This window comes from Triticum aestivum, chromosome 1A, assembly GCF_018294505.1.
Source record: "Triticum aestivum cultivar Chinese Spring chromosome 1A, IWGSC CS RefSeq v2.1, whole genome shotgun sequence".
Taxonomy (NCBI): Eukaryota; Viridiplantae; Streptophyta; class Magnoliopsida; order Poales; family Poaceae; genus Triticum; species Triticum aestivum.
Genome location: NC_057794.1, coordinates 564518115 through 564535924, shown reverse-complemented (window position 1 = coordinate 564535924; position 17810 = coordinate 564518115). Strand labels below are relative to the sequence as shown.

The 17810-nt window shown below is 48.4% G+C and overlaps 1 protein-coding gene across 1 annotated transcript; it reads right to left on the bottom strand.

Moving 5' to 3' along the window:
* Nucleotides 1-12659: 12659 nt before the first annotated feature.
* On the bottom strand, nt 12660-17810 carry LOC543357 (auxin response factor 15; the record flags this gene model as incomplete). The annotated part of the gene is given in 11 exon segments (XM_044490673.1): nt 12660-13014; nt 13090-13922; nt 14019-14178; nt 14845-14917; nt 15005-15124; nt 15585-15749; nt 15827-15917; nt 16469-16553; nt 16673-16858; nt 16973-17029; nt 17161-17810. Coding segments are annotated over 11 exon segments (2208 nt in total). The 3' UTR covers nt 12660-12957.

Genomic DNA, 17810 nt, shown 5'->3' with positions numbered 1-17810 from the left:
TGCGCGATGGCTGAGAAAACAGGAGGGAGAAGAGATGGCTGTAGCACGGACACTAAGAAAATTGGTGTCGGATGGGACTCGTGTGGGTGGCGTGTGCCGTACTGCTAGACGTGAATGCTAGTTATGGCCCATGCCACCCCACTATATCGAGTCTATATCAAGGTACGTAGAACAAATTTCCTGCAGTTCGTGCTCAGCCCTCCTCTATCTCTCTTCTCAGCCAGCCAGCGGACGCGCGGAGCCCATCATCTGTTTTCTCACATGCGGCCCCACATGTCAGTGAAAACATAAGAGGACCCACTGAACCTGCACATCTTTCACCTCGACATGCTGGTGATGAAAAACAAATCCAATAAAGATCTTCGGTGGTCGCTTTTAGAGTTACTCAAGAGTAGTAAGATTCTATTTACAGTTTAACCCAAGATGCACATCTCGTGGCTTGAACTACCACTCTATTTTCTTTCATGACACGACCTGGATGCTGGATGTCCCACGTGTCGGCAAAAGGAGGAAGAACCCGACCAAATCTTCGGTTCTGCTCTCAGATTAGACTAGTTGTGCTAACTTAAAAAATTTATTGTGTACTCCCTCCGTTCCAAAATACTTGACTTCCATTTGTCCAAAAATGGATGTACCTATATACTAAGACATGTCTAGATACATATATATTTTGACAAATAGAAGGCATGTATTGTGCAACGAAGGGAGTAGAATGGATGCAAGTTTTTGTATTGGGAAGAAGAGTACATCCATATATTGATAAAGCGCAATTTAGTAGATGTTCTATCACTTTTAGCTAGCACAGACGCAAAATCGAGCCTCCGCAGATCAACAATGAATGCATCGAGAAGGCACTAATCCAACTTACAAGAGTAGTAAAATGTATTCTTGTGGTTCTTGTTTTCTTTGGTATTGCTTTTCTAGTCAAAATTATCGTTGGAGTTCGTGCAAAACGGAGGTTCGTTTGGGGTCGTGCGTTGGAGTTGGCCTTACAAGTGGGACCGCAGTTAAGGAAACCGACTATTGGCAAACCCACACCTCGTGCGCCACGTGATGGCTGAAGTTAGAGAAACGACGAGGTTGAAGAGATTGCTCTAGCACGGACTCCAAGAAATAATGTGGTGTCAGATGGATGTCGTGGTGGTGGCGTGTGCCGTACTCCTGGACGTGAATGCTTGTTCTGGCCCATGCCACCCTACTACTCCTACTACTTACTCCTACTAGTATATAGTATACTAGTATCGAGGATTCGAGGTGCTGGTTACGTACAACGAACACATTAACATATGGCTACAGTAAAAACACCTGCCCGACGCGCGAAGCATGTGAAGCTAGTACAAATTTAGAGAAGCGACTCGAAAGCCATTCATAAATTTAGTAAGTTTATCACAGGCATATCATTTTATTACATACAACGGGTCATCAACCCACATCGACAACGAGGATACATTATAAGTACTAAAGTTTTCACCACACAACAAATAACAAGCCATGAAATGAACTTCAACTCAACCATTCCGCGGCGTTGGAAACGCTTGCTTTGAACCACAAGTGATTCTCTGGGACGGGCCATCTGTTGTCGATCTGGAGACCAACGCAGGACCAATCATCCAGGCTGAAGCGGCCTACTATATCAGTACCAGGGTTGGGAACCACCCAAATGTCCGAGGTATAGACACAGTTGCTTCTCATAAATGTGTCAACAGCAGTTGGATCGCCTTTCACCATCATCGGATAGTTTTGTCCAAGGAAGAGCGAGTTTTCTCCAAGACTATCAATTCTGTGCCAGGGAGAAGGAGTTGGCGCTAGCACATTAGTATCCATCCCGAATACCATGCAACAGGTGTTGGAATAGGTCCGGAGAGTGCGACCATGGGAGACATCTGCTTCCTTAGCAGTAACATCATCAGTGGGCTGTATACACACAAGAAGAGGTGATCCATCGGAATTAGTTGCCAGGCGCCATAGAGTATATGGGCGCTGCTCGTGATCATCACCATCGGCATCTCCCCCTTGGTTATAAAAATTTTCAAGTATAGGTGGTGGGATGTTCACAGGACCTTGGAAACACAAGAAGAAGGTTAATTAGTAAAGGGAAACTTGCTAACCCGCATGCATGTGGATGAAACAGTTATAATTACGGTGGAAGACAAATGTACCGAAACTACTAGGATGCCATGCAAAAAACAGTGCCACGAGTGGTGGCAGCAAACACAAGGCCCTCGTATTGAATTGCATCACAGTACTCATCCGTGTACAGAAACTAATTTTTGAGCAATATCCATCGAGTCGAACCATGAAGGACGGCAACAAGCTTGTCGAAGATAGCAACAACTTGATAGTTGTTGTAATTCCAAGAGCGGTTGGGAACTCGACAAATTGCTATCTTCCGTAGAAGATAGTCACCATGATCATATTTGAACGTGCGTACATTACCGGTGTGCTCAACCTCTGGGCAGTGTGCTGAGATTTTTGGAAGTGGAACCCGGTGACGAGTGTACACATTCACAAGTTCCCACTCGCAGTTGGACCCAATGTAAACAACCCAATCTCCATTTGCGCCCGCCCAAGCCTTGCCCTCAAGCGATAGCATGTTAACATCATACATATCATTATCAAGCGACATCAAATGGCACAGGGCGAGGCCTCCTCGTATCGGCACCAGTCATCAGGGTCACGGCGAAGAAGATAGGGGAGATCAAACCGCTCCTTGACTCTTGGGTTCTTTGTAATGATGTTATTAGTTGAGTCGAGAATGGGCTTGAACGAACCTGCCATGCTAGCCGAGGTGATGACATCGCACCGATCAATGAGTTCCTCCACCACGTCATCTTTCAGATCGGGGCAAGAATAACGGGGTCATTTCCGGCATGTTCCCTCCATGGAGAAGACGATCGAACAATGGCAGAAGAAAGGGTGAAGGGCTGAAGGAAAATGGAGGAGCGTGCGACAGCAATTCCAAATCGAGAGGGAAAGGCGAAGAGTCGGTGGACGGTTGCGAGTTTGCCACGGTTCACGAAGAGGCGCCCCGGCCTACACGTCCGTTCGGAAATACTCCTACTACTCGCCGTCGTCTCACTGATATGTTGGAACGGGACCGCATGTCAACAAAACATGGTGTGTAATTTCTCGTGCAAAATGTGATCTGGCCGCGTTGGCCCGAGGTGCCGCATTAGTTATCGACCTTAATTTTTTTAATGGCGTGCCGATCAGTTTTGAAGCACGACTAACTGGTACTGTACGTGAAGAGGATGACAGCAGGGACCCGCCAAGGTCATGGCAGTACACAAGCAAGTGCCTCTTTATTTCAAGCCAATAAAAAATGGCTCCTCCTAGTGGATTTCTGACATCTGGGTCCCATGCCATTGTCAACGTAGTCAATAAACGAGAGAATTGCACAACGAGCGGCTGACACCAGGGACCCAGCAGCTCGCCCAGTTATTTTTGTTTTGGGTTAATTTGATAAATGTCACTCCAAATCTGGTGTATCCGAGAAAGGCCACTGCAATTTCCAAACTTTGAAAAATGCCATTTCATGCCATTTCTAGTGGCATTTTTCGAAGTCTGGAGTGGCGTTTTTCAAAGTTTGCAAACTGCAGTGGCGTTTTTCAAAATTTGCAAAAAATGCAGTGGCATTTTTCAAAGTTTGGAAATTGCAGTGGCATTTTTATGAATCGCCATAATTGGAGTGGAATTTATCTAATTTATTTTTGAGACGGAAGCAGGGTGTCAACTGGGCTGTGCGGGACACTCTGGCCTGTCTAGACAGCCTTTTCTTTTATGTTTACCACAGACCAGCCAAGTAGTTTTTTTTCTTTCTGAAAATGGCTAGCCCAGTTCTTTTGTGATTTGTCAAGTAAGTCGCTTTATCAGGCCTGTTGGGCTGTAAATCTTTCAAGACAAGGAGAGCTTCATTGGGCTGGCCGAGAAAATGGCCTATCAGTAATGAGAAATGGGTTGTACATTTTTAAAACACATCAAACCGGCAATTATTTTCAAATATCTTTTTTTTCATTTCGAGATTTTAAATTGCATTGATTTTTATGCGTGGACAATTTATTGGATTTTATATTGGTATACATTTATTTTTAAAATCAGTCTAAATGTGACTCGAAATTTCGGGATTAAAAACAGTTCAGACCGCACCGACATATGCAAAATTTCGTATAATTTTTTAACCGTGGCCACAATATGGGCTGTAATGCTAACATAAAGAATATGGGCTCCAAAAAAACCCGTAAAAATTAGCAAATGGACTGTAAATTATTTGAAATAATGGCAGATGGGTTGTATGCTGTTTTCCACAGATTTGAGGCTTTCCACAGATGGCCTGTATATTGTTGGATGTCTATCCAACGGCCGTCGTGCTTCTTCAATCTCTGCTCTTCCTGCTCCAGCCGCTCAAACAAACGCCGGCGGGACTGTCTGCTCCCTCCTCCCCGCGGCCGGTTGTGCTGCCGTGCAGGCCTCACCGCCCCACCGTACTCCCATCGCTGGTCTAGCCATCCCTCTACTCACCCACACCTGCTGTTATTCTCCAGCGACAGCAGATGAACCAGTAAACCCTCGTACAGTCGTACTCCCCTCCGCTGGGGAAACAAAAACAACGGCCGAGTCTTCCCTGCCTCCGTGTCGTTCCCTTCCTAGGCCTCGCTGTCGTCCACCGCCCTGGTGCTCTCGGCGTGGCGTGGTCAGCATGGTCAATGACCGACATGCATCTGAAGTGGACTGTACGTGGAGAGGCTGACAGCTAGGTCCACGACCGCACGCAAGGAAATGCTTCCTTATTACGCGCAAAATAATGATTTCCTCCACCTGACATCTGGGACCCACCGAAACGGCATCTGTATTTCACGAAAAAAACGTTACCGCCGCTGACAGCTCGAACCCACCAGCTATATCTTCGCACACAAGGAAGTGCCTCCTTATTACGCACAAAAAAATGAATACTCCCCCTACTAGCTGGGACCCAGTATAGTGGGCCTACTAAGTTGACGGGGATGAAGGGCTTTGTCAACTTAGTCGATATGCATGATTCTAGCTTGACTGACCGTACGATGTCCATCCAACGGCTGTAGTGCTTCTTCAACCTCTGGTCTTCTTGCTCCAGCCGCCCAAAGCAGCGCCAGTCGTCCCGCCTGCTCCTGCCTCCTGTGGTCGGCTGTGCTGCCGCGGAGGCCTCACCGCCCCCATACTAATCCCACCGCTGGCCAGGTCATCCCTCCACTCCACTCACCCACACCCCTTGTTATTCTGCGGCGACGGCACCGCAACCGAACCAGTGAGCCCTCGTACTCCTCTCCGCGTGGGCATCCACTGTCGCGTCTTCCCCGGCTCCGCGTCGTCCCCTTCCTAGGCCTCGCCGTCGTCCACCGCCGTGGTGCTGTTGGCGCGGCGTGGTCAATGTGGTCAACGACCGAATTCCATCAGAAGAATACTGTACGTGGAGAGGCTGACAGCTGGGTCCACGGTAGCCACAAGGAAGTGCCTCCTTATTACGCGGAAAATAATTATTCCTCCACCTGACAACAGGGACCCACTGGACGCCCACCAGTATATCGTGAAAAAAACATTTGCCCCTGACTGCTGGGACCTACCCGACGGGCCACCGTATTTCGCAAAAAAAACGTTCCCCCTGTTGTCAGCTCGGACCCACCGAAATGTCTCCTTATTACGCACAAAAAAATGAATACCCCCTGCTAGCTGGGATCCACCTTGGTGGGAGGCTGACTTGTGGGCCTACTAAGTTGATGGGGGCGGAGGGCTTTGTCAACTTAGTCAATATGCACAATTCTAGCTCTAGTGACCGTACGATGTCCATCCAACGGCTGTAGTGCTTCTTCAACCTCCAGTCTTCTTGCTCCAGCCGCCCAAACCAGCGCCGGTCGTGCCTCGTGCTCCTGCCTCCCGTGGCCGGCTGCGATGCGGCGGAGGCCTCACCGCCCCCTACTACTCCCACCGCTGGCCAGGCCATCCCTCTACTCACCCACACCCCCTGTTATTCTGCGGCAACGGCAGCCTCACACCGCAGCGAACCGGTGAACCCTCGTACTCCTCTACGCGTGGGCATCCACTGCCGCGTCTTCCCCGGCTCCGCGTCGTCCCCTTCCTAGGCCTCGCCATCGTCCACCGCCCTGGTGCTCTCGGCGCGGCGTGGTCAATGTGGTCAAGGAACAGCTTCCATCGGACATGGACTGTACGTGGAGAGGCTGACAGCTGGGTCCATGGCCGCAGCAAGGAAGTGTCTCCTTATTACGTGCAAAATAATTATTCCTCCACCTGACAGCGGGGACCCATCGGACGGGCCACCGTATTTCACGAAAAAACGTTTGCCCCTGACTGCTGGGACCCACCAGCTACATCTTCGCACGCAAGGAAGTGCCTGACAGTCGGGACCCACCTGGTCGAAGCGTACGTAGCATTGTCATTCTGGTCACGAACATGTACGTACATATATACTGGTGGATGTAGAGGTGCGCACGTGTCGTAGTAGAGGCGCGCACGTAGCATGTACACGTACGTACAGTGGCCAGGGTGCAAGAAAGAAAATACGGCCACGTATGTGTACATACGGGCGGGGTCTCGAACGCCTACTCGCGCATACGTACGGCCAGGGCTTGTGTACATGGCTAGGTCGGAACGGAGAAACAGTGTCGTCGTCGTGTTCATGGGGAGGCAACGGAATGTGTCATGTTCATGGGGAGGCAACGGAATGCGTCATCTTCATCGGGAGGGCTTGGACAGAACAGGCGATGGAAACGAGGCCTGACGTACCGCAGAACGGAGGAAACGGCCTTGTATTCGACCGGCCATGTTCGAAACGGGATCCTGTTGATCGGGAGGGGTCTGGCGTACCGCAAAACGGAGGAAACGGACCTCCTACGGTCGAAACGGGGGTCCTGTTCATCGGGAGGGGTGTGGCGTACGGCAAAACGGAGGAAACAGACTTGTGTTGGAGCGCTACGGTCGAAACGGGGGTCCTGTTCATCGCAAGGGGTGTGGCGTACTGCAAAACGGGACTCCACGGGATACTGTTCATCTCTACCATCGACCCCCTCCAGTCTCCACGAGCTACTGTTCATCCACCGTTGACCTCCTCCAGCCTCCACCTGCGACTGTTTATCCACGGGCTCCTGTTCATCCAGCCTCCACCGCGCGCTACTCCACCGGCTACTGTTCAACCAGCCCTCTCCACGGGCTCCTGCTCAACCACCCCTCCACGGGCTACTGTTCCTCCTGCCCTCCACTGTCTACTGTTCATCCTGCCCTCCACGGGGTGGTCCTGTTCATCCAGCCCTCCACGGGGTCCTGTTCATGCAGCCCCAACCGGCTCGATTGATCGGGGTCCTGTTCATCCAGAGGCAACACCACGGGGTCCTGTTCATCCACCCCCACCGGGAACTGTTCATCCAAACCCCCCCGAGACACTCACTGTTCATCCAGAGGCGGCATCGATCGGCTTTAGTTAGCAGCAGTAGCAAAGGAATCGCTCGATTGGGTTCAGTTAACAGCCATCGATCGATCGCTCGGGTTCAGTAACGCGTAGTCTGCAGTGCAATCGCTTGGGTTCAGTTAGAGCCCAACGCCTCGCTCGGGTTCAGTTAGAGTCAACGCCTTGCACACACGCACGTACGTGTACGAGAGAAGCGCGCATCGCTCGGTCCCCGACCTCCCACCATAACCGGGAACTCCCCGAAATTTTCCTCCCCCTCGCTTCTACCACGGTTTTTTCCATCATGGACGGTCCAAAGAATGTCATGCAGCTGCGTCTCCGGCCCGCCCAGGACGAAAAGCCCAGTTTCTGTCATGATTTTTTGTCATGGAAGTAGGAGCCCACCACATCTATGATGATACCGGGTTTTGTCACAATTATCGTCATAGAAGTGTCATATGTATGACAGGAAAAAAATTCGTTCGGCCCAAAATGTCACGGATGTATCTTCTTTTGTAGTGTCAACTAAACCATGTCCGATCATCACGTGAGATGGAGTAGTTTTCAATGATGAACATCACTATGTTGATCATATCTACTATATGATTCACACTCGACCTTTCGGTCTCAGTCTTCCGAGGCCATATCTGCATATGCTAGGCTCGTCAAGTTTAACCCGAGTATTCTGCGTGTGCAAAACTGGCTTGCACCCGTTGTATGTGAACGTAGAGCTTATCAAACCCGATCATCACGTGGTGTCTCGGCACGACGAACTTTTGCAACGGTGCATACTCAGGGAGAACACCTATACCTTGAAATTTAGTGAGAGATCATCTTATAATGCTACCGTCGATCTAAGCAAAATAAGATGCATAAAAGATAAACATCACATGCAATCAATATAAGCGATATGATATGGCCATCATCATCTTGTGCCTGTGATCTCCATCTCCAAAGCACCGTCATGATCACCATCGTCACCGGCTTGACACCTTGATCTCCATTGAAGCATCGTTGTCGTCACGCCAACTATTGCCTCCACGACTATCGCTACCGCTTAGTGATAAAGTAAAGCAATTACATGGCGTTTGCATTTCATACAATAAAGCGACAACCATATGGCTCCTGCCAGTTGCCGATAAATGTGTTACAAAACATGATCATCTCATACAATAAAATTTAGTATCATGTCTTGACCATATCGCATCATAACATGCCCTGCAAAAACAAGTTAGACTTCCTCTACTTTGTTGTTGCAAGTTTTACGTGGCTGCTATGGGCTGAGCAAGAACCGTTCTTACCCACGCATGGAAAAACACAACGTGGTATAGTGATTGCTTTTTGATCTTCAGAAAGAACCCTATTCATTGAATTCGATTCAACTAAAGCTAGAGGAATAGATACCCACTAGCCACCTGTGTGCGAAGCATGTCGGTAGAACCAGTCTCGCGTAAGCGTACGCGTAATGTCGGTCTGGGCCGCTTCATCCAACAATGTCGCTGAATCAAGAATCAACTAGTGACGACAAGCAATATGTATATATCCATGCCCACAACTCCTTTGTGTTCTACTCGTGCATATAACATCTACGCATAAACCTGGCTCGGATGCCACTTTTGGGGAACGTAGTAATTTCAAAAAAAAATCCTACGCACACGCAAGATCATGGTGATGCATAGCAACGAGAGGGGAGAGTGTTGTCCACGTACCCTGGTAGACCGTAAGAGGAAGCGTTGTGAGAACGCGGTTGATGTAGTCGTACGTCTTCACGATCCGACTGATCCAAGTACCGAATGTACGGCACCTCCGAGTTCAGCACACGTTCAGCTCGATGACGTCCCACGAACTCCGATCCAGCAGAGTTTCGAGGGAGAATCCCGTCAGCACGATGGCGTGATGACGATGATGATGATGCTACCGACGCAGGGCTTCGCCTAAACACTGCTATGATATGACCGAGGTGGATTATGGTGGAGGGGGCACCGCACACGGCTAAAAGATCAACTGATCAACTTGTGTGTCTTTGGGTGCCCCTGCCCGCGTATATGTAGGAGAGGAAGAGGCCGACCCTCCAAGGCGCGCCCCAAGGGGAGTCCTACTCCCACCGAGAGTAGGACTCCAATCCTTCCAAGACTAGGAGTAGGAGAGATGGAAGGAGAAGAGAGGGGGAAGGAAAGGGGGCGCCGCCCCCCTCCTTGTCCAATTCGGACTAGAGGGAGAGGGGACGCGCAGCCTGCCCTGGCTGCCCCTCCTCTTCTCCACTAAGGCCCAATAGGCCCATTACACTCCCCGGGGGGTTCCGGTAACCCCCCGGTACTCCGGTATTTGTCCGAACTTGCCCGGAACCCTTCCGAAGTCCAAACATAGTCATACAATATATCGATCTTTATGTCTCGACCATTTCGAGACTCCTCGTCATGTCCGTGATCATATCCGGGACTCCGAACTACCTTCGGTACATCAAAACACATAAACTCATATTGCCGATCATCACCGAACTTTAAGCGTGCGGACCCTACGGGTTCGAGAACTATGCAGACATGATCGAGACTCGTCTCCGGTCAATAACCAATAGCGGAACCCAGATGCTCATATCGGCTCCTACATATTCTACGAAGATCTTTATTGGTCAAACCGTATAACAACATATGTTGTTCCCTTTGTCATCGGTATGTTACTTGCCCGAGATTCGAGCGTCGGTATCCTCATACCTAGTTCAATCTCGTTACCGGCAAGTCTCTTTACTCGTTCAGTAATGCATCATCCTGCAACTAACTCATTAGTCACAATTCTTGCAAGGCTTATAGTGATGTGCATTACCGAGAGGGCCCAGAGATACCTCTCCGACAATCAGAGTGACAAATCCTAATCTCGATCTATGCCAACTCAACAAGCACCATCAGAGACACCTATAGAGCACCTTTATAATCACCCAGTTGCGTTGTGATGTTTGGTAGCACACAAAGTGTTCCTCCGGTACTCGGGAGTTGCATAATCTCATAGTCATAGGAACATGTATAAGTCATGAAGAAAGCAATAGCAACAAACTAAACGATCATCGTGCTAAGCTAACGGATGGGTCAAGTCAATCACATCATTCTCTAATGATGTGATCCCGTTAATCAAATGACAACTCATGTCTATGGTTAGGAAACATAACCATCATTGATTCAACGAGCTAGTCAAGTAGAGGCAAACTAGTGACACTCTGTTTGTCTATGTATTCACACATGTACTAAGTTTCCGGTTAATACAACTCTAGCATGAATAATAAACATTTATCATGATATAAAGAAATATAAATAACAACTTTATTATTGCCTCTAGGGCATATTTCCTTCACATATCTAGGTCCTTCTTTTGCTCTTTATATCTCTCCATAAATTGTGGTATCAAAAAATGGCTTCCATGGTTGACCTCTCAGACATGAAGCCAAACAGAATTTTGGTTACGCTTATCATTTTTCTTAAGCGGTGCTCAATGACTTTCTCCTATAGCTTCATTGTTTGGCTCATCGCCTTAATTCCACAGTAATTAATATAACTCTGTACATTCCTCTTGTTCTTGAAGATTGGTACTAATATACTCCGTCTTCATTCTTCTCACATCTTGTTTGCCCAAAAAATGAGGTTGAAAAGTTTAGTTAGTCATACTATCGCTATGTCTCCGAGACCTCTCCACACCTCAACAGGGATACAATCAGGAACCAATCGTGTTGCGTCTTTTAATACTTTTTAAAGCCTCCTAGACCTTAGACTCCGAATTCACCACACAGAACGTCTGCTGGAATCATTAAAAGAGTCGTACAGTTCAATGGTAGAGCTCTCGTTCTTCCCATTGAACAGATTGTCGAGGTACTCCCGCAATCTATTCTTAATCTCCTCACCCTTCATCCGGAGCTTGTCTGCTCTGTCATTGATGCCTTTTACTTGGTCAACATCTCTTGTCTTCCTCTCTCAAATCTTGGACATCTTATAGGTGTCCCTTTTGCCCTCCTTACTATCTAACCGCTGGTAGAGGTCCTCATACGCCGCCCCCTTGCTTCACTCACCGCTCGCTTTGCGGCCTTTTTTGCCACCTTGTACTTTTCTATATTGTCTGCACTCCTATCCAGGTAAAGGCATCTCAAACATTTTTTTTCTTTTTTTTTTGAGAAAAATCTTTCTTCTTCTTAATAGTCTTTTGGACATCATCGTTCCACCACCAGATATCTTTAGCTTCGTTTCTACTTTCCCTGGACACTCCCAACTCATCTGAGACCACCTTACAAATGCAAGTCGTCATCTTCATCCACATATTGTCTACATCACCTCCTTCCTCCCAAGGGCCCTCCTTAATGACCCTCTTCTTGAACGTCTAAGTTGCTTCCCCCTTAAGTTTCCACCACTTCGTTCTAGTGACATTGGCACGTTTATCCCTCTGGACACGAAACCAAAAGCCAAAGTCAACCACCACAAGCTTATGTTGAGAAGAACACTCTCTCTAAGTATCACCTTACAATCTAAGCAAGTACGCTTGTCTGCTTCTTGAGAGGATGAAATCGAATTGGGTAGAGTGTTGACAACTACTAAATGTAACTAGATGTGATCCTCACTTTTTTAAAGAGGGTGTTTACTATGATCATGTTGTAGGCTAGAGCAAAGCTTAAGATTTCTTCTCCTTCTTGATTACTGATGCTATAGCCAAGGCCGCCATGCACCCCTCCAAAACCTGTGTTAGATGTACCCACGTGGTTATTGAGGTCTCCTTCTATGAAGAGTTTCTCGTCAATTGTACACTCCTAACCATGTCCTTCAGGCTTTCCCAGAACTCCCTTTTGGTATTCTCATTGTAACCTACTTGCGAGGCATACGCGTTGATAACACTGAAAACTAAGTCCCCGACTACCAATTTGACCAGGATAATCTGGCCAAGAGCTGCAATGCAATAACTAATTTGAGGACATGTTTGACATGATTCAAACGGATACAAGTCACAAAGATTGTTGACATGTGTAGAACGGGCCGAGTGATCGTGGTGAATTAGGGTATATTTGGATGGTGGCTAAAAGCTTGCCTATGAATAGTTCGGCTATCACCAAAAACTTGTCTTTGTTTGGAACATACACACGGCATGCTAGACAAATACTTGGCCAGTCTGGTCCGAGATCAGGGCACTAGCCCATGCCGGCAAACCACATCCTCATCTGGCAAAACACAAGAACTGGTAAAGCTGGGAGAGAAAGATAGGAGCAAAGCACGCCATGGGAATTGCGCTATAGCAGAACCAGCTAAATGGCCTCCCACAGCATACATATTAATCATATAGGGTAGTTCCAGCAGCCAAAAGTCACGCTGATGATATGGCCAACTAAGTTCTAGGTCACAGAATAACAACAACTCCACCGGTTATCATACAACTACTAAAGAGATACACAAGGTTCGACTGGAATGGTCAGAGCAGACGCTTCTCTGCTTTCAAATCAAGAATCACCAACAGATGACGATGATCGACTCGCGAATCCAGCCCGCCCTCTAGATCCTTCTTCATATCCATTGTTGGACGTCGATCGCCCTGCCGACAACAGGCCTCTGCTCATGAACCTGCACACAGCATTCAGTTAGCAGCCAGTTTTACTTTACCTATCAAGGCTTGAGGACAACAGTAGAAGCACTTACAGTGGCACAACTGTTGCCGAGGGATTTCGGCACTTGCTGCTTCAGGGGCTGAGTTGAAGATGGATAGTTGGCACCACCATCATCACAACCCATCTCATCCCTTGCCCGAACCTTTTCAGCCAGAGAAATGCCAAATATCTTGCAACTATTGGTAGGTGCAACACCCTTGTTCTCAACTGCAACACGAGTATCGATCACTTCTGAACCAAGATGAGGCCGGAGCGACAACGTTTGCTCTCCCCTTCCAATGGCTTCAGCGGAGACAAACCTAGCATACGGATCATCCATGTTCTTATCCAAGTGCCCTTGCCCAAACTCGAATCGAGAGACCTTTGGATCAGCCTGCTGAAACATCAGCACAGAAGGTGGTGATAACGATGGTTGAGACGGCAGAACTGGTGCTGATGACCCGAAACCAAATGCATGCTGTTGTTGTGTGCGCCATTTATCCAATAGAGCAGATGCATAAGGACCATCTTGCTGATGAAAGCCGCCACTTCTCATGCGCGCATCAACCAGACTTCCTCGGTACGGACGGAAAACTTCTTGACCTTGCAAGACCTTTTGGAATCTCTGAGACTCCCCAAAGCCAGAGCAATGGTAGGGAATTCCAAGTGGTGTTTTCACACCATGGCTTGGGACCCCCCCTAGGACATTGTTACTCCCATTGTTAGAGCAACCTCGTTCATCGATGTACTGCAAGTTTCTTGCTTCACATGGCTGTGAAGTAGCAACAGCAGTACCATCATGAGTTCTATAACCCAATAATTCTTGACCTTGCAAGACCTTGCGGACTTGTGCAGACTCAGCAAAATCAGGGCGACCACCTCCATCTATTAAAAGGAAGAAAATGATAGTTTCAGGTTAGATACAGCAAAAAATTATATTATTTTGTTGACAGTTATTTTAAACTACAATAAGAGACATACGTGGAACTGTGAATTCCGGATTAGCATGGGGAAGGTATGGCTTCATCCGCTTTGAAGTTGGTGCGGCCAGATGGGATCCTGAAGCTGAACTGGTCAGCTCAATCTCCCAAGGAGATACCCTGTTTGGTCGACGAAACTCACCATCATCATCCCACCTTACCTGTCAAGATGGAGGTAGGTTAATTAAATATAGTTAGAAGCCAGTTTTGTTTAATGCAATGGAAAACACTCTTACAGATGAAGGCCAGACCATCGTAGTGTAAAAACAGTATAATGCAATATAAGGAAAGACCATCAAACAGAGTAGAATTCTCCATGTGAAACGAAACAGTAAGAGTTTACGGTAAATGAATTACGAATAAAACACTTAAGTCTTGCAGAACCATTGTTGAACTGCAAAAACGTCTTATAATTTGATACAGAGGTAGTATTAAGTTATTATGACTTCTGAGTTCCTGTTCGTATTGCAGTCATTACAGCATAAGTTACAATAGGTATCTAGATTCAACCAAATCAATAGGTATTCGATTCATATTCACATCTGTTACAACCGTTGATCAGTCACTGTTTTCTATTCAACGAGTTCCTGTTCGTTGAGGGTAATCAATATGTCCAGTTGCGCACCCTCGGCATTAAATACATTTATTACTAGCTGTTACAGTATCAGAATAATAGGGAGGAATTCTGGTAGTACGTTTTTGCGCCTAGTGTGTGGTTAAGTTGCAATATTACTTTGACAGTACAAAACAGAAAGCCGTACTGCAAAAGTGCAAACGCAGCATTTACGGTGAACAACCACTATGAGAAACATTAAATTACAGCATACCAGCAGGCATTTCCACTTTGAACCACGCCACATAGGGTCTGCATCACCAGTTCCAGTAATTATCCCTGTGTACCTGTAGGTTAATCTCATGCATTAGCAACCCAGCTGAATTCAGTTCAGATAATATGAGTTATTAGTAGGACAGTTGCAGCAAACAAACCTTCTTTCAGCAGCATCCTCACTTTCATATCTCATTTTGAACCTCGATCCAACAGAAAATGGTTGACTAAAGCTTTTGGTGAACTTCCAGTAGGGTACGATGAATTCAGATTGACTTAACCTATCAATAATTTAATAAACAATAACAAACATCAGTATTTACAATTCTACCTTAGAATCGATTTAGCATCACAACTACGTGATTTTAAAAGGCAAAGAACAAAAACTACGAGAAGGTGAAGTAGTACTCAAAACAGCTTCGAAAAACTACTTAGAATCAATTATCAAAGGCAAACCATGAAATTTCAGCAGGCACTTGAGCAGCCAAGAAAAACATGTAATGGAACATGCTAATGCGTCATTAAAAATAAAAACGTCAAATAATAAATACTGTGTGTCGAAGCATCAGTCCATCACTAAATAGTTCTAGCACAGCCACAACTTCTATATATATATATATCAGACCTTAAGCAAGCACAGGGCGTCCTATTTTTCCAAGAGTATTGCCGTAGTATAATGAAAATTTACCAAGTATCAACTTCTGAAGGCATTAATAAAACAAGAAGCACGCCCATCATTACCTGGGGTTATAGAAGATCTGGAACATGCTCTTTGTAGCCACAGCATGAGCAACATTAGCTAGTGTACCAAGATTCGAGCATTGGCTATAAAGCGCCGGAAAAGCAGATCCATTTTTGAGCTGAACCGCACGGCGTACTCCCAGCCTAAGCTCCCCATCGTCGCCCCTGGAAATTGATGGAAAATGATTAAAATGGACCGGCAACATCTTGAGGTACTTGTATGCATGATCATGTTAGCCTACCGCAGAAACAGTACGGCGTCCCCGGAGACAAGCTTCTTCTTGTTGACAAATGCACTCCATCCGGTGGTTAGAAGGTGCCTCCGCGGCTGGCCTGTATCACATTCAGTTAGATGTGGATGTATCAGCAATCAAGACACCCTTAACTTCTTATGGTTGTCCTTTGCATGTCTCGAAAGTGACCGAACTTCCCGGCAAAAAAGTTGTCTAGCAAATGAATAATGCAGCTAACATTTCTACCAAGTGATAGTACAGTAGGAGTACCCCCTTGTAGAGCTACCCCCAACGGCACCGAGAGCATATGGTGAAACACAAGAAAGCAAAACGAGGGAGTGCTAAGAATACTCAAGACACACTTCAGATGAGAGGCGGTTATATTTACTAGTGTTTACCATTCAATGAGAAACAGGGGTGCTGGTCCTCAGTGAACAAGAGAGCACCAGCAAAAATCGATGTATGGTTACTCAAAAATCTCAAATGAAAGGATTCAAGCTACTAGCTGGTCCAGCCATAGCATCAACTCAGAACCGGAAAGAAAATGAATGCACTGTACATAACTTGGAATGTACCAAGTGCACAGCTCATATCATATCTGAGCTACCAAAGCAAGGTAAAATCATGAATGTGTTTGTTCAGCTGTAGTACCTCGATAGATGTGGCGGAACTTCCACTCGGTGCCGTGCAAATCCTTGGCGACCAGCTCCTGACACGGCCGCTGCTGGCTGTAGTCCTGCGTTCCCAGAACAGAAGAGGTTTCAGCAAACAACTCGACTGAGAAGTGAGAACGAAGCAGGCGTCCAATGGCAGAAATCAATGGAGAGAGGGGTGTGGCCAGGCCAATGCGCGCACCAGAGGGGGGAAGCAGTCCTCGGCGGCGCGGCGCGGCACGGAGAAGCCACCGTGGGTGCTGGTGTCGGAGGCGGTGAGCGTCTTGCAGAACATGTGCGGCATCCTCGCGAAGCGCTGCTTGACGGTCTCGCCGTCCTCGCCGCCGCTCCCGTCCTCCGTGGCCTCGCGCATCCGCCGGACCACCTCCTGCAGCAGGTCAGGCCGAGGCTCAGCAAAACGCCGCCACAGAAACTGAACCGAATCGAGCAGAGCCGCCATTGTAGGCGTGAGAGCACGGGCATGTTGCTGGCACGCACGCACCTCGTTCTCGGGGAGCAGCGAGAGCTGCGCGTACACCTCGTCCGTGGACGCGTCCGCCTGCGAAGCGCAAAACCAACCAGCCACAGATTAAGCTCAGCGACATGGTTGCAGGTGACACGGCATACCATCAAACACCCGAGCGACAAACACATTGAAGCCCGGAGTCACCGAACCGGCTGGACACTTACATGGAGCGTGACGTCGACGACGCGGCAGAAGACGTGGGGCGGCACGGCGGCGGGTGAAGGTGCGGGCGCGTCGCCGAGGTGGTCGAGGTGGCCCTGCGGGAGGTAGACGACGACACCCCCCTTGCGCGGCATGGGGGCCACGGGCCCCGCGCAGGCGTGCCACAGCTCGAGGCACACCGCGCTGGGCCGCGGCGGGGTCGCGGCCGCCACGGAGGAGCTCCCCTGGCCGTGGCCTGAGTGGGTCTGCGAGTGCGAGTGGGAGTGGGAGTGGGAGTGCGACTGGGAGGAGCAGTCCCCGCCGCCACCGCTCCGAGCGAGCAGCACCTCCGCCGAGGACTCCTCCTCGTCCTCCTCCACCGTGTTGAGGTCGATCCCCGCCATCCGCGGCAACCAAAAACGAGCGCGCGACGCGAAGCACGAGGCGGCGGGTCGACGCGGATGCAGGCGGGCCAAGTGACTAATGAAGCGACCGGAGCGGGAGTGGGTTCGGGGAGAGGCTGTGTGGCTAGGGGCGGAGCGGGGGAGACGGCGAGGCGGGGCGGCGCATGGCGGCAATGGCCATGGACGGGGGGCTCCGGCTATGCTTGCTACGGGGGTGTGTCGATGCCGGGGTGGGGGGTGCTGCTGCTGCTACTAGTAGCGGCCAAAAC